Source organism: Tyto alba, unplaced genomic scaffold (genome assembly GCF_018691265.1).
Source record: "Tyto alba isolate M040663 unplaced genomic scaffold, T.alba_DEE_v4.0 Super-Scaffold_33, whole genome shotgun sequence".
NCBI lineage: Eukaryota > Metazoa > Chordata > Aves > Strigiformes > Tytonidae > Tyto > Tyto alba.
In genome coordinates, this window is record NW_024881308.1 from 12,251,225 (window position 1) to 12,271,935 (window position 20,711).

General features: G+C 47.7%; 1 protein-coding gene across 1 annotated transcript; it reads right to left on the reverse strand.

Annotated features, from left to right (window-relative positions):
- Window positions 1–708: 708 nt before the first annotated feature.
- On the reverse strand, window positions 709–19,451 carry APCDD1L (APC down-regulated 1 like). Its single transcript, XM_042800755.1, has 4 exons — window positions 18,808–19,451; window positions 6,343–6,472; window positions 5,239–5,797; window positions 709–2,808 (listed from the first exon to the last, which is right to left on the reverse strand). Exons 1-4 carry the CDS (start codon window positions 18,842–18,844, stop codon window positions 2,044–2,046), a joined length of 1,491 nt encoding a protein of 496 aa, XP_042656689.1. The 5' UTR covers window positions 18,845–19,451; the 3' UTR covers window positions 709–2,043.
- Window positions 19,452–20,711: the final 1,260 nt, after the last annotated feature.

A 20,711-nucleotide genomic window follows, 5' to 3' on the forward strand; every position in this document is an offset into this window, starting at 1 on the left:
ATACGTTTCCATACTATGTAAATGAAAAAAAAAAAAAAGTATCTGCACACAAATCTCATTCTTGGGGGTAAATGTAGGGCAGGAATTCCCTCCCCCTTCCTCCACCCACCCTCCAAAGACAGCACAAGGCTTTTCCCAGTCCTTGCCATGGACACCTCTGGGTCCCGCAAAAATGTGCAGCTTTGCCGCTTTGAGCCACGGGCTCTTCTCAGCTGCCCTGTGTGACCGCTCTAGCAGGAGATGGGAAACTGCTCTGCTGACAAAAACGTTCTGCCACGTGTAGGGTTTACATGGGGTGCAGCTGTGCCACCCCAGACCTGCCCTGATCCACAGATCACAACTGGGACATCCCAAAGGAGACGTCACGTTCTCCAAGATGCACTTCCCGTTCTTCAAACGTTTGCCCATGGATCTCCACGCAGTAGCAGGCAACAAAACACATCCACCCTTAGAAACAGGGAGGTATTTTGCCTGCTGAGCTAAACCCTGGAGAAGGCTCCTTCTCCACTGACTGCAGAAGGAAAGGAAGGTGATGAAGCCAAGCTTGGCCTTTTTGTGTATCATCTTAAAAGTGTAACTGTTTATGTGTGTGATTAATATTTGATCATGCCTGCAACATGTGAACATGCTGACAACATTTATGTCACAATTGTATGCATTTAATAAGCATCTCGCTTGAATTATTAATGTACAGATCCCCCAAAAGTATTTTTATGTTATAAAACCCATAATTTATTTAAGTACAAGCTGCAAGTTCGTAAATACAGCATTAAGAAGGTAGCTATTGCATAGCTGGTTTAATAAAATATCCTTTGTGAGTAAGATATATAGGCTTATTTGGAGAGGATTTAGCTACTGGGAGGAGGGCTTCACTGAGTAAGTTATATGCTTCTTAGCTGCAGCAGACAGGGAATATAATTTCTTAGTTTGTCCTTCTCGTCAGTAGAAATCAGCGTGACCTGACTGCTGTCTGACTCGAGTGTCTCCTCAGCGCATTGTTCACTACAGGCTGATTTATAAAACATCTTCGTAGGAATGAGGCTGGAAGTGACATTTGGATTGAAAGAGCTGGATTAACAACTGGTATGGCAGTACGCTCACGAAAAAGGAGACAGAGAAAACAGATGGCCCGAGAAGACTTTGTAAGTGATCTTCTGCTTCGCTGGGTGGGTGGCGAGTGGGAGCTGCGACTGCCCGGCACTGCCTGTGCCTGCCGGCCACGGCGGGCAGCGGCACGGGGCTGGTGCTGACACGTGCCGAAGCGCAGGCCAGTACTGCACTGGAGAAGCCAGAATAATGCAGCAAGGATGCAGCGCCTGCAGGCAGGTAATGCTGGAGGTCGGAGCAGTTGTGCACAGAAGCATTTTCCATTTACTGGATCTTCTTCTGTGACCAGGGTCAGGCGTAACAGTCTGCCGAGGGAATGCTCCGGGAGGGCGGCTTGTTGTACGTACGTAAGTGAAAGATTGTACGTTGCATCTTTGTGTGTGTACATACAGATGAAAACTGCAGAAAATGTCTGTAAACTGAGAAGGGCATGATTAACTGTGCCCTTATCAAGAACACTTGCTGACTGTTTATTGCTGACTGACTCTGCAGATTAAATTTGCAAGAACAGCAATAAGGAGTATGTATGATGGGAGGGAGCTTAACCCCAAAGAAACTCAGCAGCTGACACTTCGGATGTTTGAATTACATCTGAATCAAGCTCTTGATTAAATCTTAGCAATGTCAAAAGCTCAAAGCAGCAACTGTAATTGATGTTGCTTTCTTCCCCCCTCATATTGCTAAATTATCTATTGCAATGTGCACCGCATCCATGTCACTACATTAAATTTGTATGCAAAGAGGGGAGATTAGGCAATATAGCCACAGGACAAACAGAATGTAGTCAGGCATATCTCCTTGTCCTCACTAGTTGGGTGTTTTTAAAAAGTGTTTCCAAATCTGAGCAAAACTGATTCCAGATGTGCTCACCGAAGGATATAAAAATCACGCTAGCACCAAGACTATCTGAATTCTGTGCTGTACCTGAATAGATAACTAGTCCCATCTTAAAAACAGAAGTGCTATAAACAACAAAAAGGCCACAGGCAGGGGTTTTAGTGCTTCATTCCCATTAGCATCCTTTCTTCCCGAGTATTTTAGACTAACATAGTTAGAAAATTCCCCTGATGCTCCAGCACACTGAATCAGAGGTGCCTGATACGACGTGGGTCGCTTGTCAGGACTGTCGGGACTGGATCCGTCCGTGGGCCTTTCGCCAATGTACAGCAGGCTGCGGTCTTTCGTGTCTTGTTCCGTTTTGAACAGCTCATACTCTGTGTGGGGCAGCTTGATGCCCAGAGCCAAACATCCATTCGTGGGTGTTATATCCTGCTCCACCCCAGCACTCCAGGAGCTTGCCAGCCCACAACTTCCAGGTTCTGACGAGTTCAGCATCATCACCGTCACCTGGTCCATTGGTGTCACCCGAGCCTGGGTGACTTTAAAAGCCAGCTCTGTGCCGCCTCTCACTTTGGAGGAGGGGATGCCTTGGCTGTAATGCCCAGATGCGTAGATGGTGAAAGTTGGCTGTTTGCAGAGTGGGTCGGAGTAGTGATAATAATAACCTTCCCAGGTGTGGTTGTTACCATGGAATATGAAGTACCTGGTAAGGAAAAGCACCGCCGGCCGGACCTCGCAGTGGGTGCTCACCCAGCTGCCGCTGAGCTGCATTGGCAGCTGAGCTCTGACGGGCAGTATGGGTGGGTGGTGCTCGTCGGCTCTGTATATAATCCCACAGGCTGGGCAAGGATGAACGTGGTGCTGCAGAAGACAAAAAACAACGTTTATGTAAACCGACAAGCAAAAAACACTTTTGGAATATTTAAAAAGCTCCAACTCCCCTCTTCCGCACCAGGGTGTTCAACGGCAGTGAGCTTGGCCCAAGACACCCAAGCAGATTAAGTGAGGTAAAGCGCTGCCCTGGCTCTTTGCTATTCTGGTCGGCTGGGAAGGACAGAGAGGTCTGAGCCCTGCGGCTGCGCTCTGCCCTGTGCCGGGGCGCCGAGGAAAGGCTGCAGGCAGGGCAGGGCGAGGGCAGAGCTGCTCCAAGGGCACGGGACGCTCCCTCAGGCCAGCCCGGTTGTTCCCTCGCGAGTTTTCCACTAGAAGCTGCTGCACGCACCCACGGGTGAGGATGATGAGTGCTGGAAGACGTCAGCTACACCAGCGCATCTCTGCCCCGGTTCAGAAGAAACAACGCCGCCTTTTTGGCAATGGAAAAGGCCGTGAAGCCTTACCGCGGGGGAGGCTTCCACGGCCGCGCCACACCGCGCTGATGGCAGCCTCCCCGGGACGGCCAAAAGCACCTTCTGCTGCCCCCTCGCCCCCGGCCCGGCGCGGCCGCACGGCGCCCACGGCCACGCTCCCGCGGCTGCGTGAGTGGGTCACTGCCGGGCGGGAGGGAGGCGGCGGGTCTGCCCAGCAGCCGGAACGGGCACCGCACCGGAGACCGAGAAGAAAAGGACCCGCTGCAAAACGAGGAGCCGACCTTTGCCGCTCCGCCTGTGCTTCGTGCGGGGCTCTGAGTCAAACCGGTCCCGCGGCTGATCCAGTGCCAGGAGGGGGGTTTGTGTAGCGTGGAACTTTTTCTTATACTTCATATATCACAACTGATTTACTTTTAAATAACCAGGGTTTGAACATTATATCGTTTTCTAGAACACAAGCTAATCTTTACTGAGCTGTCGTATGCAACGAGGTTAAATAACTCAGTAGTTAACCATAGGGTGGGTAATTTACATGCAAGTTGATTGGAGTCTACTGTAATTTAGTCATTTTCAGCTTGCTTTACTGCTACTGTCACGTTAATGAGTGCTGACAGTACACAGTACATTATGGCTAAATAATCCCAGAAGTTGGCAAATATATATGCTCTCCTCAGACAGGAAATTCTTTGATAATGAAAGGTAATTTGGGGAGAATGGGTTTCTTTAAAACAGATATAAATTTAAGGGAAAAGGAGTGATATTTTCATAGAGGGTTAAAAAATAATTCCTAACATAGCTGTGTAACTCACCAGCACAGGCAAATGGATGTTAGTTCAGAGAAAAGAAAAAAAGAAGAAAAATCCTAGGCCCAATAAAATTATCACTATAGACATGGAGCCAAAAATCTTACTTGCTTAAACCAGTCGTGTGAAGTTATTTCTAATGTATGGCAGCTTCTAATTATCGCCAAGTGGTGACATCATGTGCTGGTCCATTGGAGAGCTGTTAGCTGATTAATTACAGTGCTATATTCAGAGAGTGAATTTCAGTATCTTTAGGTTTGGGTTTAAATTAACTTTTAAAAGTGTTTATGTTTACCATCTGGTTTTGCTCATATATATGGTTTTGGCCCAAGATAACACAAGTTTAACCAATTTAAGAATGTTGCTTTCAAGGGGGAGAGGAGTGTTGCTCTGTGTTTTTCAGAATTCAATTGGTGTAGTTTGGGGTGTGGGGAAATGTTGCCCCCAAAATTTTTTTTTCCAGTTAATTCAGTTCTACCTGGTAAAGTTCAGGGAGGTTTTTTCACCCCATCTCACTGTGTATCAGTTCTGAATTGATTAGCTACGATTCAGATAGAAACGTGCTTTCCTGGGAATAAACTAACCTGCGGCAAAATAAAATCTAAAATACAATATAAGGCAACCAGGTCTCCTTCTCAGTTTTATTTATGTCAAAATCAAAGTTTGATTTCTGTGTTATAACGTAATTGTATTCAGAGCAACTTCCTCTTCTAATGGCATTACGCCAAGGACTAACGATTTAATGGCAGATGTTGCTTCCTCGCTCCTTTCTCAACCTGGAGGACATGACAAAGCGAAAGAGAGGGGGAGGAAGACAAACGACAGAGCAGGCAGTTTCTAATGACGTGCAGCCCAAAGCCTTCACTGCCTTTGGTGCAGGAAACCAGGAAACTGCATTTCCTAGGAAAACACAGAGCCAAAGAAAAGCCATTAACTCCCGGCCCATGCCAACGTTCTGATGTTGGTTTTGCTGAGCTTTCACCCACCCCAGCCCCACTCTCTTGGTAGGGGAGAGGGTGAATCCCATGTGCTGCAGAGCACGCTGGGGCACCTACAGCCCCGCACCTCCTCATCCGCATGTCCTTAGGGCAAGAGGGGGTTAAGTGCAGGCAGGTGGTATTTTAATAAATGTTTGGCAAAGCCTGTGAACCGACGAGGGGACCCTGTAAAGATGTCCTTACCACGGCGCTCTGCATAGGTCGCTGATAACCGGTGGGTCGGTAGTGGAGCCTCTCCACCCACTCGGTGTGAATGTCCCCCAGGTACAGCTCCTCCACCAGCCGGCTCCCACTCTGCTGCGGCTGCAGCAAGGGCTGGTAGTGCTTCTCCACCCGCACCAGGCTGAGCTCGTGCATGGCGAAGCCCAAGGCGGCGGTGCAGTCGCGCTCGGTCTTGGCGCTCAGCAGTTCGTAGAGGGCTCCGGGAGCCCAGGTGCGGCCCGGGGGCAGGAACCCGCTGCAGCCCTCGCCAGAGGTCTGGTTGATCCAGGAGGCCACCTCCCGCATGGCCTTCTGGCTGTGGAAAACAATGCCGACTTTGTGGAGGTGGTAGTCGGCCTCAGTGGCCCCGCGGGTGATCCAGGAGGCCTGGCGCAGCCGGAGCTTGCCCTTGATGACCAGTGAGTAGGAAGGGTCGCGGCACGAGGGGTCCCAGTAGTAGAACTGGTAAGCCTTGAAGAGGCGGTTGGCGTAGAAGAGGTAGGATCGGGTGAGGAACTCGGGTCCCGGCCGCACCTCGCACCTGGGGAGGAAAGCAGTCCTGAGCCGCCCGCAGCGCGCGGCTGGGGGGCGCGGGGTGAAATCCCTCCCCCAGGGTGGAGCAGAGGGGCGAGCACGGGTGGGAGCAGCATCGTGGGCAACAGTCTCCCACACCCGGTGGCCACCCTTGGGTGATTTTAAGATCTGGGCTACCTGAACGTGACAGTGTCAGACAGAGGATCTTACCCTTTGTGCCATTCCCCGGGGAGAAGAGCGCCCGGGGCAGGGGGGGATCAAGGCTGCCCTGCCCATCCCAGCAGGGTGTGCTCATCAGCTGCACCCTCATGGGGCAGAGAGGCGTGAGGCTCTAAGGGCACCCAGGGGTGGGGGGGCCCTCAGGCCTCCCTCCAGGCGGGGGTGGGTGCTCGGGGAGCGGGGAGAAGGGAACAGGCTTTTTGTCGCTCAGCTATTTGCTTTCTCCACGCCGCCAAGCCCAGCACGGAGGGGGGGGTGGGAGGGTGGGTGGTGGTGCAGGAGCAGTGCTGGGGGGCTGGGGCTCTGGGGGTGCGTTCCCGGGGGGTGCCTTACCCGGTGGAGACCCAGCGTCCCTCCAGGCGGGGGGGCAGCCGCGCCGCGATCCTGGCGCCGTCCTGCAGGTGGCGGAGCTGCTGCCGGCACCGCGGCTCCCAGCGCAGGGGCGGCTCCGCGGCCGCGCAGGCTGCGCGGGGGAGAGAAGCGGGGGGGGGGGAAGGCTGTCAGCACTTCAGCATTACTTACACACACCCTGGCAGCAGGTTTCTCCGCGCTGCGGGTCTCCTCCCGCAAGGCAGCGGCTGAGAGGGGGGTTACGCGCCCCGCCAAATCCCCCGCGGAGAGCCGCGCTGCCCCGCCCCGCGGGGTGCGGAGGCTCTGCCGGGTACCCGCAGGTACAGCTCGGGCCCTGCCCTGTGCTCGGCACCTGCGTTTCGGGACCGCTGCATCGGCGCAGAAAAACATCTCAAACGCCATTTCAACCACCTTTGGCTGCATTAACTAGGGCTAGCTAGAGAATGAAACCTTTAAAGTGTTAGCTGAGGAGCAAACTCTTAGTTAAGGATACAGATTTTTTTTATTGTACTGTTTTCCAACTCGAGTTTCATCTGAATCCAACTATTTTTTAGATGAAATCTTCAAATAAAACTGAGTGCTCTTTGTTCATGTTCTCTCTCTCTCAAGCTATTGTTGAAGCAGTAACTGAAACAGGGAATTACAGCATGGGAACATTAGACTCGCCTGTCGCCCGCCATAAGGACAGTAATTCTGTCACTTACCTCATTTCCCATAACAACGGATGTTATTGGCTTAGGGAATGTGTGAACACTCAGCTAAATCCTGAAGACCTTTGCATGCACACATATACATGTATATTCCTATATATTATTCACTCTTTACTTAAGCAAAACGTCTGTTACACTCATCGCAAGTTTGCTTCAGTAAGAAACTTGGGATTTACCTCTTTCTAACACCACGAAACGGGGGCTCAGTGAAGCTCCTTCTGAAACCCCACCAGTGTTCTGCTCTCGCCGAGCGGCCGGGCCCGGCCCCTCGGCCTGGCGGTGCTGGGCCCAGCCCAGGCCGGCCGGGGGTCCCAAGCCCAGCTCTGCTTTGCGATTTACCCGGTAGTGTGCTGGAAATTTTCAAGCCCACTTTTATTCACTACACGCCAATGGTCAGGGTACATGTTGCTTTCCAGCCTGCCTAGCAGATGGAAAGCCCTAACGTGTGTGTATTACCTTCCCACAGAGTGAGGATGCTAAATGTTTGCACACCCTGTGCCTCACTCGGGGAGATCAAGATACAGAGTCACATCTGCTTGTCTTAGTTCCTGTGTGCCACAGACGTCCTTCTATACAGCCTGAACCATCCCGTGGTCTTTACTGGGAGATTTGCCTAAACCAGACCTGTCACTGGGAAAAGAAACCCCAACCATCTGGCTGCACATCAGAGAAGTGATGGGTGAGATTGTGAAGGGCCAAGCCTGGCTTGGAGAGTGCAATCACCTTCCTAACAAGAAGTGTTTGCAGATGAAGCTCATGTGTACGGATCTGCTGCAAACCACGGGTGAGACTACGAGCTGCTGAGCAACAACAGTCACATTCCCTAGCTCACTGGCCCAGGATATAACACACATATAAACACTCAGGGTGAGATTCACGGCTGGGGTCTGCCAGGGAGGCTCCCCCAATTCTCACAGCCCATTTATTTCAAGACAAAAATCTCTCATCCCTGGCATCGACACATCCTACACACACACAGAGGGTTAAAATCCCTGTTACAAATCTGCAGCCTAGTTTGCCACAAATATAAGCCCTAGACCAAGTCAAATGGGAACTCAGTAATTAAACATCTGCTGTGCAGTTCAGAGGCTCCTGAACATGGGACAATGCAGACAGATTCCCACTCAAACAGTATTTTATTACTAATCTGGTCATATATAACTTAAGACTTAACGTCTGATGGACAAATTCAGTCGGTTCACTATGGCGCTACCATTTCCAAAGGTTTTACACATCACAGTAACAGGGTCCTTAAAATATATTTGTGTCAATTTAAGCACGCAAACCCTGAAACTCCCACAAAGGGAATAACCACATGGAAAGTGAAGCCCCCAGTGAAGCAGGAGAGCAACAACAGAAGCAGCCTACCTACCCAAAGGCCAGTGAAACCAGCCGTGGATTTTCTGTTACCTCACCATGCACTGGAGTGCATAAACTAGCTGGAAAGACGCATTATTAGTGTTAAGGGCTCTTTTTGGAGCAGACTCACAGTTGTACTGGTTTTATCATCTTTAAGGGCTGGATGTGGCGAGCAGGCATAGCCAGCTCCTTCACAATTGCTTGAACTATTGCTTCCTAAAAAAAGCAGTTCGAGTCTTCATGTGAAAATGGGAAAATACTGGATGACAAAACCCATTCCTATTAGTTAAACCTTCCATTTGGCAGCTGCAGCATCTACTCAGGCTGCCCCATGGGTTCCCATTTAGTGGAGCCCATTAGGAGTTGGGGCTCTGTGTCCTCAACCCCAGTTCTGCCATGACTTTGCTGTGTGGCCTTGGGCAAATTTAATCCCATGTGCTCCTTACTCCCATTTTTTTTTTAATTCTCACCTGCAGAATATGCCAAGTTTCATCTGACTGCTCTACCAAGGGGCCTAATCACTGGCAAAGCTTTTGGAGCGCCATCGGTACAAGGACAGGCCAAACTGAGTTACAGTTAAGAAAAACATGAAATCGTTATCCTAGAGAATACAGTAAACTAAAAAATAACTGTATTTGTATTAGAGGTAATGGACTATAAGGGTCAGATTTGCTCTTGCTCATAACCACAGAAAGACTCTAGAGGTATCGGTGTAGACCATGGCTATACCGACATAACAGCACAGAACATAGCCCCATTCTCAACTCGCTAACTGTGCGCTATGTGTGTTTATTGAAGCAGAAGCTTCAATATTTGACTGAACCCTTAGTGCTACTTTTGGCAGAAATACTAAAAGTCTACATTGTTTGAGAGCACAGACACTTTGGCAACGCAATCACTACATTTTGACACATTCAATAGAAGAGGGAATTTTTATAATCAGGATCAAACTCCATGGGAAAAAAGAAAAAGAAAAAGCCTCCAGAATGTAAATATTTGACATGATGGGAATTCCTAGGGATTTTGTCTTACTTAACTGTACACAAGACTCCAAGCTGGATGCATCCTCAAAACAAAAGCTATTGGCTTGTGTCCAAATTTTGTGGCTGCTTTTCTCCCTCAAATACTCCAGCGCAGCCCCACCAGATACAAACATCCTTTCAAGCTGAAAAAGTTCCGTTCCAGACCTAAAATCTGTAGTTAGGGCACATCTCTATTCCAAGAGCAGCATAAAGTAGCTGTCACTCATATGTCACTACGTTACTCAGCCTCTGGTGAAGCACATCAGAGCAGCTCCTCTCTCCGTCTTAAGAGAGACGCAAATTAACTGCTTTACAGAGTTTTTGGGCAGGAGGAAGGAATTATTCACAATTCATCTTCAAGACAAAAATACTCATTCATTGGAAAATCTAAAAAAATCCCCAACTGTGATCTCTTCCACTCACTCGTTATCCCATCCGTCTGTATCGATTAACCACAAGCGTTTCCAGAGAGCTCCTCAGTACAGCAGCTAGACAAAACAGTATCTTCTTCCAGCTTTTCGGTGTGTGCTGCATCCAAAATACTGGCCCAAAGTCTCCGAGCAATGGGGCTGCACAAGCACTCACGCATTTAGGAATGTCAGTAACCAGGAACGGCGGCTGATCGCTGCAATCAGCAGAAACTGGATCAAGGCTTGAGACCATAGCAGTAGCAAATACTGACAAACTATTCTATATATTCATTTGTATAAGCAACTTTCAGAAAAATCAGACCCACAGCATCAAATGATAGAAAGGCAAAACTGGAAATGCTCTGCAGAGCAATTTGTTGGTAAAATTAAGATGGAAGATTCCCAGGCAATGGCCAAGCCTGAAAATGAGAGCCTGCCAGTGGGGTTGTGCTACATAACTTCTGTATGGTCCGGATTCAGACCCACTTCTCACTTTTAAAGGAAAAAAATACCAACCAGGAGAGAAATACTGTAATATGCCTTGTTGGAAACAAATCTTGTGCTCCTCCAAGCAGACTGACTTTGGAAAAAAGCAAGCTTGAGTCACACATGTGTTTCCTTAAAAATGTAGGAGAAAATGCATATATTACAGCTTGCACCAAATTAGTTACTGTAGATCAACTCTTCTCCAGAGCTAGATTGCTTAATCTGTTACATGTTATTGCCTCCTATGGCCAGAATTTATTATTCCCATTTATAATTCTAATGTTTCAGTTAGTCACCCATTCACAGGGATAAGATCAGTGCCTGAAGTCATGGAGCATTACACATTTCTTCATTTAGAGATGACATAAAAGCTTTGATATTTTCTGAGGAATGTTCAGACTGGAATGAAATGGACTATAAGAAGCATATCAATATAATAGAGAATTATACTTAGCCACACAGACTCAATTAACAGAGCAAAACAGTGTTTCTTCAGCATTTTTCTCGCCTGAGACCATGCAGAATGGATTTTGGGTTAGCCACTAAAGGAATAGGCATTCTTTTAAAAGCAAAGAAAATGTTTGTATTTAGCAAATCAATTTTTCTTGCATTTGTGTGGAGGTTAAGTTAGTGGTGCTTTTAATTCAGAGTAAGGCACTCCCAAGAGAACAATACAGTTTATATTATAATATTATAAAGTTATAAAACTTAAATATAACACACTGGGGGTGGAAAACTGTATCACAGCAGAACTTTGCATTTTGCCTATCTGCAAACTGAACCCAGTTCAGGACAGGACTTAAGCACATGCTTAAGTCCAATTGGTTTCAGTGAAACTTAAGCATGTGCTTGAAATTAAGCCAGTGCATGAGCATTTTTCCTGATTAGTAATGCCTCCCTGAATTGAAGCCAGAATGTGGTCAAGTGGTTGAGGGAGGATGCCAGTGCTTTCACTGGAATACTGTTTGGCTTCTGGAAAAGTATTTCTATTATTCATCCCTTATTAGTCTGTAAAACGGGTATAATTACATATAGCTGTTTCACCAGTCTGATGCTCAGCGTATGCTATTTGTAAAATGCTTCAAATTCACTAGATGTTTCTCAATTATTCTTTTGAGGATGGCACAATAAATGTATTACCTGTTAGCTATCATTGCAGAGCATCACCTTGAGTTTCCTGTACATAACAGAGTATAATCATATATGAAATTCTGCAGATCCTAAGAGGCAACTCAGCTGACTCAAGACTCCCAAGCAGCTCATGATTTTAGAGAAATTTTCAAAACATAACCTTCATCACATACTTTCAACACACTGGCAAACAGATTCAGATACTGTCATATCCACAATTAAAACAGTGATGCACTTGTGGTGAGTTGGCTGGAGGTTTATAAGGCACTAGAGAAGTAAGTATTTTGTTCTTGGAATCATGGAATCATTTATTTCTCCTGTAAGGGTCATGTCCAGCAATAGAAGACAAGACACATGGGATGTGTGGCAGGGAAGGGGAGAAGGGAGAAGGTATTCCTTCCTGCACCTCAAAGATCTTCAGTATAAACTACATTTAAATAAAATGGCTTCTTAAAACTGCCCTCTCTGGCTGTTTACCCCAAAGAAGAAAACTGGGCCTAACACTGTGGATGGGATTGCAGGGCTTGATCCCACTTTTACTGGAGTCTGTGAACAGGAAAGATCCCATGACCGTACCAACACAGCATCAGCACCTTACTCAGAAAATGCCCATCCCCATAAACTGACAGTAAACACTCCATTTGGAGAACAATGGGATACAAAGGAGAAACGGGCTATGGGATATTCTAAATGGAGTAAACTAAGCAAGACATGTAAGGGTTGGCATAGAGGACATATGGTGCCAAATAAAAGCCCCAGAGGCAGATGTGAGTACATCTTCCCAAAAGATCTCCTACAGTTAATCAAGACGCCACACTTTTCAATTACACAACAGAGCTTTGCTCACCACATAGTTGCTCTCCTGACAGATACAGGAGGTATTTCACTTCATGTTTCTCCTTCCCACCTCCCAGAAGATATTGCACAGACTCAGAAAGAGGAGTCATATGCTTTTTCCACAGCTAAATTGGTCAGTGTCAAAAGATTTACTGGAAAATAGCTGAGCAATTCTATATAGCCAATGACCCAGTTGGCCCAACCACTGTGGCTGGCTATGTGGGAACCAGCCCTTAGTTCAGATCCCTGCCCCGCCGCCAGCCCCACACCGGGCAGCCCAGCCAGGGCATCCAAGAGAGTGGACAGGAGTGCTAAGAATGGGCTTCTGCAACAATTCACTACAGGACACAAACCTACAGGACAAGGTCTGGAGGGAGAGGGATGGTTAATCAGGAGAGGTAAGAACTCATGGGATAATTGCTACATGCCTTCTTTTTTCAGCATTTGCAAGCACTGAAAAAAAGCAAATGGGTTCAGGCTACACTAACACATCTTGACTTGTGTTAAACTCTGATCGGTATTGCCATGTAAGTTTGGCACAAAGAAATATACAACCAAAAAAACAAAAGAAACCAAAGGAAAGATGGGCAATGCTAGAGCTTTTTTCCTTGAACACTGGTGAAAGTTTAACTTTTAATTTGGTGAGATAGGTGAGACCATAGGGAAATGATCTCTAATCCCCTGGGTACCTCAATGGTGAGCGACTGGTAAGAACTCATGGGGGAAAGCATTTATTTTCAAAAACAAAGAAAAAACCAATTCAGTCCAAGGCTGAACAATATTGTGACTCAGTTAAATTCTAACTGACTCAGTTAAATTCTAACTGGATTTCATATTCTTACCAAATGGGAAATATTACATCTATCTTCCTTAATTTGGATGAGCTGGAAAATCATTAGAAAATACAGCACATGGTTTGAAATTCATGTCACACTGTCATTTCGAATGTATAGAGCACTCATGCAGTTTTTGGCAACTCCCTCGAACCCCTGCACAGACACTTTATTAGCAGCTATCGCAGCCATTTTTAATAGTGATGGCTAAGCATATTTTTTCCTGAAGTGCTTTGAAGAGCGGAACCAGTAATCAGGCCATGGCTTGGCTATAAAATGCCAACCTCATTTTGAACGTCTAAATCACTCACATGGACCATGAGTGCAGAAAAGACCACCCACTACATAATATTAACATAAATATAGCATTTACCCAAAGCAAAATGAGCAACTAGAACTGGCGGGAGTTGAGAGTAGAACAACAAAAAATTATTAGGGGGTGGGAGGGATTGAGTTACAAAGCAAGATTAAAAGAGCAGAGTACATGTAACCCGGCTGAGTGACGGCTGGGGCAAGATAGACATGATAACCGCCTATAAATATTCACAAAGCATAAACACCAAGGAAGGGAAGGAATTCCTTGCAGTGAATAAAGAGGTTCTGTTGGGAGTGAATGGAGAGGAAAAAATGTGGCTTGTATATCAGGGTGAACTTCTTGAGGCACAATCTAGTAGGCAGAGCAAGTCCACTTACTTGGCAGGATTTTGAGGGATTGAACAAAGCATTAGTACAGCAGGGAATAACCCGCTCTTGGCAGGGATTCGGTGGGATACTCTGAGTGGCCTTTCAGTCTCCCACGGCCATGGAGCCATCCCAGTTCCTTGATCCCACGGGAGACAGCTGCTGTCCTGTGTAAGCACATTGTCCACCGTCACGCTCATCGAAATCACTGCCTGGCTTCCACGAGACTAGAAATAGGGGCCAGATGCACAAAGGCGTTTAGGTGTGTAAAAACATAAATGACTGCAATAGGTACTAAGCTGCTGGACACTGCTGGGAATCCTGGTAGGTCTCTGCAATGTCAAGTACTCACCAGCAAAAATCTAAATCCAGGAAATTAGATTATAAACCTGCTAAAGCAAGAACGATCCTTTTGTTCTCTCCTTATTCAGCACCTAACACAACAGGATTCTTGGCGCTGCTGCAAGGATACTGTTTATAGTAATAAAAATAGGATCTAATAGGATCTAATAGTCTGAGGCTACTTGGCTCCTGTGAAGCCAAGGATGAGAAGGGCATTCAAAAGCAATCACAGCGGAAGGTATCCTCAGAAAAAAAGCTCTGCAGAAAGGTGGAAAATTGATACATAGCCCACACCAGAAATACGCACACATGTTTAACTTAGAATCACAAGTGACCACAGAAAAAGGTTACTTGTTCAGCTGAAGCACAGAATTAAAGTTACTTCTAACATGTGTTTTGGGGTCTGGGTGTGGTTTCTAGATAGCCTGAAATTTCAGTCTACTGTTTTGCCTGTCAACATTAGCCAAGTTTTGATGTGTTCCAGTTCTCTTAAACACTGCGGACAGATGCTAAAATCAAAGTTGACATTCAACCTACATGCTGCATAATCTAATAATGGGACTCGCGCTACTCAAAACTAACAAAACTTGGGAGCTTTTCTGCAGCAAAACTTTGCTGTCATTTATAGTTTCATCTGCCTTTTCCAGGGAGTCTAACTGGAAAAAATTATTCTGTCTCTGAAAAGCTTTAAAAATAACGTCTCATTGTGGTTTTGTATCAACAGGGGAGAAGAGACACTTAAAAGCCATAACCTGCCCATGTCCAGCACTTGTGGATTTGGTAAGGGTGTGAACAAGGTGAATCCAATTGTCTCAGTGGGAAGCTTGGTGTATAGATTGATCTCAGAGTACAGGGTGAAAGCCCACTTCCAAGGATCTCTGTCTTCAACTTAGACAAGGCCAAAATGTCACACATTTGTCCATGTTTCTGTTAACCCAGTAGAAACCATAAGGGACCTTTTCAGTGATTGACCAAAGGGATGCACTCAAGTTTAAAGCATTGTTTTAAAAAATAAATTCAAGCAAATCTCTTCACTCAGTGGTGAGACTTCTCCTGTCGACTTATGTATCATCACACCAGTTGTAAGTCGAGAGCTGCTGTTGCACTGATCCAAATGTCTATCTAACAGTGCCACAGGAGCTGAGCTTCACTGCAGCATTCTCAGTTTCAGCTGAATTAAAACCATCATGATTTAATAAGCTATCCACTGAAAATGAGAAAACATCAGTATGAAAGACATGTTCATCACACCATCACCCTGCTAAAACTCAAAATTAATGATGGATTTCAACCCTCTTATCCCTTAACACACCAGAGCTTTAGCATTTCAAATAGACATCAGAGTTTCTTAATATACAGAAACAGGACTTTCCTAATTTTTCATTTTAGAGCATAAGACCTTTTCACTCCTTAAAGGAAAAAAAAACCCACAGATTGCAGATTACTAACCCCTCAGTTCTTACACAATTTTGACTAGGTAGAGAAGGAGCTGTTCTATGAATCATATTTTCAGTTTCTGGCAGCACTCAGCCTACAGAAGAAGGGTTACACACTAAAATTCTCACATTCTTACTGTCAGTTTCTTGGTATTACTGTATCTGAGATGCACCATCTTAAAATCATGAGGATAGGAATTCTCTTGCTTCATAGTTTATCTTCCTCAGCAAATAAATAAGAAAACCAAAGGAATTGTGTAACAGCATTGTGTAGGTGCTTCCTAATTTTGAGGTTGATTTTAGCAGTGATTGTATCTATCTCATGCATGAAAGCATTGTCTTTATAGATGGCATATGCTATGTTGTGGGGAAACACAGGATCCCATTGAAAGCAAAATCTCTTTCCAAACTTTGTTCTGCCAGATGCAGCCTCCCCTAGCATTGGATTCCAGCTTTGGTTTTCTTCGTAGCAATTTCTGGCTTTTGAAAATCTCCTTACTCAACAATTTGTGCTTGTGGGGAAAATATAGAAACCACAGGATATTTTTTTCACTTGTGCTTTTTTTACATCTCAGCCCTGTTTTTATCTATATCCGTGTACTTTGAAGCATGGCTAACCTATAATTATGGAAAGAACAAATACAGTCATCTCACACAATCTGGCATAATACATTACTTGTTGATTTTCTGGCCAGTTTGAGAAATTAAGAATAAAACCCACTAACTTGGTAAAAATAAATTAGCTAAGTAAACATTGACCAAACACTATTTGAACCAAAGACAATTATGTTAATTTAATAGTAAGTGGATATATATGCATGTGTAAATACATACCCACATATCTATATTTCATGTACTACTATCATTTATGGGATTCTCTTCCTAATCTTATAATTGAATGCAACTGTTGATCTTATCTTACCCCAACACTGTAATTTTTAAACTTAAAAATAAACATTAAAAGCAAGAATAGATCTTTTATGTTAAAGTCATGTAGGAGAAGCTACACATGAAAAATATCAGCATGGTGTTATTGGAATGTAAAGACTTTAATGAAAGCTTAGGTAAAACTCTGCAAGTCTCTGGAGACACTTCCAGGAATGAGTGATTCTTTGCTGGAGGAGACTCCAAAATCAGATCCAGTTACCTAACTAAAGTGCTTTTTCAACTAATTATGCACTGGTGTCATGCTCGTGCTGATGTTCAGTTTTATGCAAAATACAGTGTGCTAGTTTTGCTCACAGTGAAATCACTGGCAAATCTTGCTTTGATTTTAATGAGTTCTGGATCAGACTTAGCTATTTAAATATATATTTTAAGGTCCAACTTCTGTTCTTACTGAAATCAGTGGGAATTCTCTCACTGACATCAGATGGAAGAAGCACAGGTTTTAAATTAGATTGGACTAACATAAATTGTATGAAGATTTAAGAAATAAGTATTCTAATTAGACATGAGTAATCTTACATAACGCAGTATGTCAGATCTCTGAGCAGACCAACTTGAGCTAATAAAATATATGATGAAGGAAAATATATATTTCTTAACCTGTTAAGCCTTATCTTGGGGGAACAACATGACAAAGACCCTACACAAGGAGAACAGAAAAGGAACTCTAAAGAAGTACCTTGCTTAGAGCTTTCTGTAGTCTGGTCTTTTACACATAATGCCAATAAGGTCCAAAAGCTGTTACACATAATACCATAGCAATGATCACTAAACTAAGCCCTGAGCTAGAGAGGCAACTCAGTGTGATATTTTGCTGCCCAAAACCTCAGATGAGTAAACTAAGTGGTAGAAAGGAAGCTAGCAGCCAGAAACCCAGGTGTCTGGATTTCCAGTGTCCAGGCTGCACAGGGGCCTCAGGGGCACCTTCCCACCCCGCCTTTTACCTGCCCCTTCTGTTCAGGGGTGCAGAGTCTCAACCAAGAGCCTCCCTTGCATTTCCTAGGAAAATACTCTGTCCAAGGATGGAAGAGCCTCCCTCAGGCTCTGCTCTTTGTTGTAAACTGGAATCACTGCCTTTTTTCACAGCACTGTTGTCTTTGTTCTCCCATATGGTCTCTTAAGCCAGAACCTTTTCTTCTGAAACTGCTCCAAGAACTGCGGGGTTGAAAGACGCCTTTCTGAAAGGGAGCCGCAAAGATGCAGCCTGCGCTGCTCTGAGAGAGAGTCTGAACATCTGGGGCTGGGCGGCACGTCCCCGGAGCAGGAGACTACTCGTGAAAAGTTGTCCCTTGCTGGGGCAGGTGCCGGATCCTCCCAGGGATAATTCCCAATTCCTGGTGAAACACCGCTGAAAGTCACCTCTGAGTCCTTCCTGGATCTAAACCCAGCTCCAGCGCTCCGAGTGCTCTGCGCTCCGGACAGAAGCAAGCTGCAGCGGCACAGAGGGAAGCCCGACAGGGTTTCGGGGTGGGTGGGGGTGAACGACGACGGGACAGCAACCCCCACCGCTCTAGGAGCTTCTGGTGGGAGGCAGAGGCTGAGCCTCAGCTCAGCACCGCACTGGGCAGCTCAGCACCGGACCTCCAGCCCTCCTGGCACCTCCGCACGCCGCTCGGAGCAGGGGGACGGGAAAGGTTTCAAGGAAGCCCCTCGGCGGGGGGGGCTGTGCCCCCTTTCCCCGGCCCCACAGCTAGGCAGCATCCCCACGGCTCCCGGGCTTCCTCCGGGGCTCTCCCACCCCGTCCCCTCCCCAGGGGGACGGCGACAGACGGTGCCGAGCAGCGCGGAGAGCCTTGCCCCAGGCTCCTCCGCGGACGCTCCGGGACACCCGGAGCGGGCGGCGTGGAGCGGGGCTGCGGGCGCCAGGTGCCTCCCGCCCGGCCGCCAGCCAGGCCCGGGCCGACACGGACACCCCGGGGGGACCCCCGACGCAGAGCCGGCCGCCCGGAGACCCGCCTTGCGACTTCCCTGCGCCCTCCTTGCAGACCTCTTGCACCCTCCCTGCCGTTTCCTTGCGCCCTCTTCGCGCGCTCCTTGCACGCTCCTCGCTATTTCTTTGCACCCTCCTTGCTACTTCTTTGCGCTCCCCATACAATCCCTTTGCACCCTCCTACCAATCCTCCCTTCGCAGCGCCCGGAGGGAAGAGGGAGGTGGCGGGGAGCCCCCCGAAGGGACGACCCCGTCTCCCGCACCCGCTCCCCCCCACCTCTCCACCCGCCCCAGACTGGCAGCGACCGACGGTGCCACCTACCTACGAGCAGCCCGGCGAGCCACCAGCACCGGACCATGGTGGCCGCTCTGTTTCCTCGCCCAGCCGGCGGCAGGAGAGGCGGGATGGCCGCCGGTGCCCGCGGAGCTCAGCGGGGCGCGGCGCCCGGCGGCGCAGCCATGGGCCGCCTCCGGCGCTCCGGTGCCCGCGGCGGCGGGACCCCGGCTTCAGCCCGCCGGCGGGAGGCTGAGCGCGGCGGGGCAGACTCCGGAGAGGTCGTCCTGCTCAGCCCCGAGCCTTACGAAGGGGGGTGGGGGGAGAGAAGATATATATTTAAAAAAACAAAACAAAACAAACACCTCAACCCACCCCGTCTTCGCTGTGGACCGCGTCCCCCCCGACTGCTGATAGCTTTAATGGAGCTTGGCAGCCACAGGTTCAAGTTGCCAGAAGAGGTGGAGACTCCGCCGCCTGCGCCCCACATGCGGCCGCGCATCGCACACGAGGGGGAGGAGGAGGAGGGCTGCCCCGCCGGCCGACCGGGGCCGGCACCCCCGATCGCGATCAGCACCCCACGCCTCGGGGACCGGCACTTTCCCCTCAGGGAGCGGCGCTTCTCCCTCAGGGACCGGCCGCGACGGCCGCCCTGGCCGCGGGGCGCCATGACTGCGGCGGGCTGCTCTGCGCCGCCGGGGCCCCCGCGGTGGGCCGGGGCGGCGGTTACCCGTGCCTCACCTCGACCCGAGGCGGCCGGGCTGCCTCGGATCCCTCCGACGCCACTGTAGGGGCTCGGGGTGACTCTCTGCAGTGAGGGGATTACCCCCGTGTCCCCACGGCCAGGCCCCCCCGTCTGCCATGGACCATGGCTGCCTCAGACCTGTCAGCCCTCCTTTATCTTCAGCCTCGTCTGCTGGGATGGTCATGAGACACCGAAGTGTCCCCTGCAGAGCCTAAAGCCCTTAAAAACCCTCTCAACATGCCACGCTGAAAGAATATAGGACTCTTTGAAGGCGAGCCCCAAACCCCTACCTCACGCAGAGCTCACCCAGGGCCCTTGCGCTCCTGACAGCCAGTTCCCTCTCCATTACCCAAACAAGGCCTGTGGGACAGAGTCACGGCTGATAACCTGCTCTTGGCATGAAGGTAAGCAGAAATCTGAACTTAGACGTGTCTAGGACAAAACAACGCTTCTCCTTGTCTATATTGATGATTAGCAATGAACCTGTCTGTTCACTGACCTTCAAACACAGTAAAACAACATGGGTGGGATAACGTGTGGGCTCAGTTGTCTTCGGAAGCAGTGAGGGCAAGAGGCTGAGCCGTGATGGCTCTGATAGCCTCACACTCGTGCCAGTGTTGGCACTAAAAGTTGAGGTTTAGTGCCTTTTTCCAGACTGAAAAACTAGGTTTGTTTTTTTCAAATCAAATAAATCAACATACATGTATGCCCCCAGCAGAACCCCAGGCCCCTGCAAACTCACTTTTCCTAGTGAAACTGGCTGCTTCACTAGGTAAAAAGAAATTCCAGGGGGAAAAAAAAAAAGCTAGGCTCCAAGTTCACCTCAGTAATCCCATTGATTGCAATGAGGAGAAGAAGCTGAGGCCTAATTCTACAGTCACATACTTGCTGAGCAGAGGCTTCAGTGTGCAGGGGTGAGGTCTCAGTGCAGTGGGTTTATTACTTTGTCAGAAATAATGTATAACATCTTTAATGCGAAGTGGGACAAACTTATCTGTCATGGGTGCATAAAGAATTAAAGTTTAATGATACTTGCCAAGATAAAAATAACAAAGTCCATTTGTAATGCAGGCACTCCTTTTTCTAGCTGATGTTTTTATCTCTTTTTGTTTCTCGAATTCCCCAAACCAGTCATTCTCGGTAAATGTCCAAACCACTGTGGTTTTATTATATTTACAAATACATAAATTATCAAATGGATAGGCAA

What these genes read in the sequence shown, in the direction of transcription:
- APCDD1L (XM_042800755.1), bottom strand. Translation starts at nt 18,844, where the DNA reads ATGGTCCGGTGCTGGTGGCTCGCCGGGCTGCTCGTAG. An exon ending in GGACGCTGGGTCTCCACCGG is followed by an intron (nt 5,798 to 6,342) that starts GTAAGGCACCCC and finishes TTTCCTCCCCAG; the next exon opens with GTGCGAGGTGCGGCCGGGAC. An exon ending in GACCTATGCAGAGCGCCGTG is followed by an intron (nt 2,809 to 5,238) that starts GTAAGGACATCT and finishes TGTCTTCTGCAG; the next exon opens with CACCACGTTCATCCTTGCCC.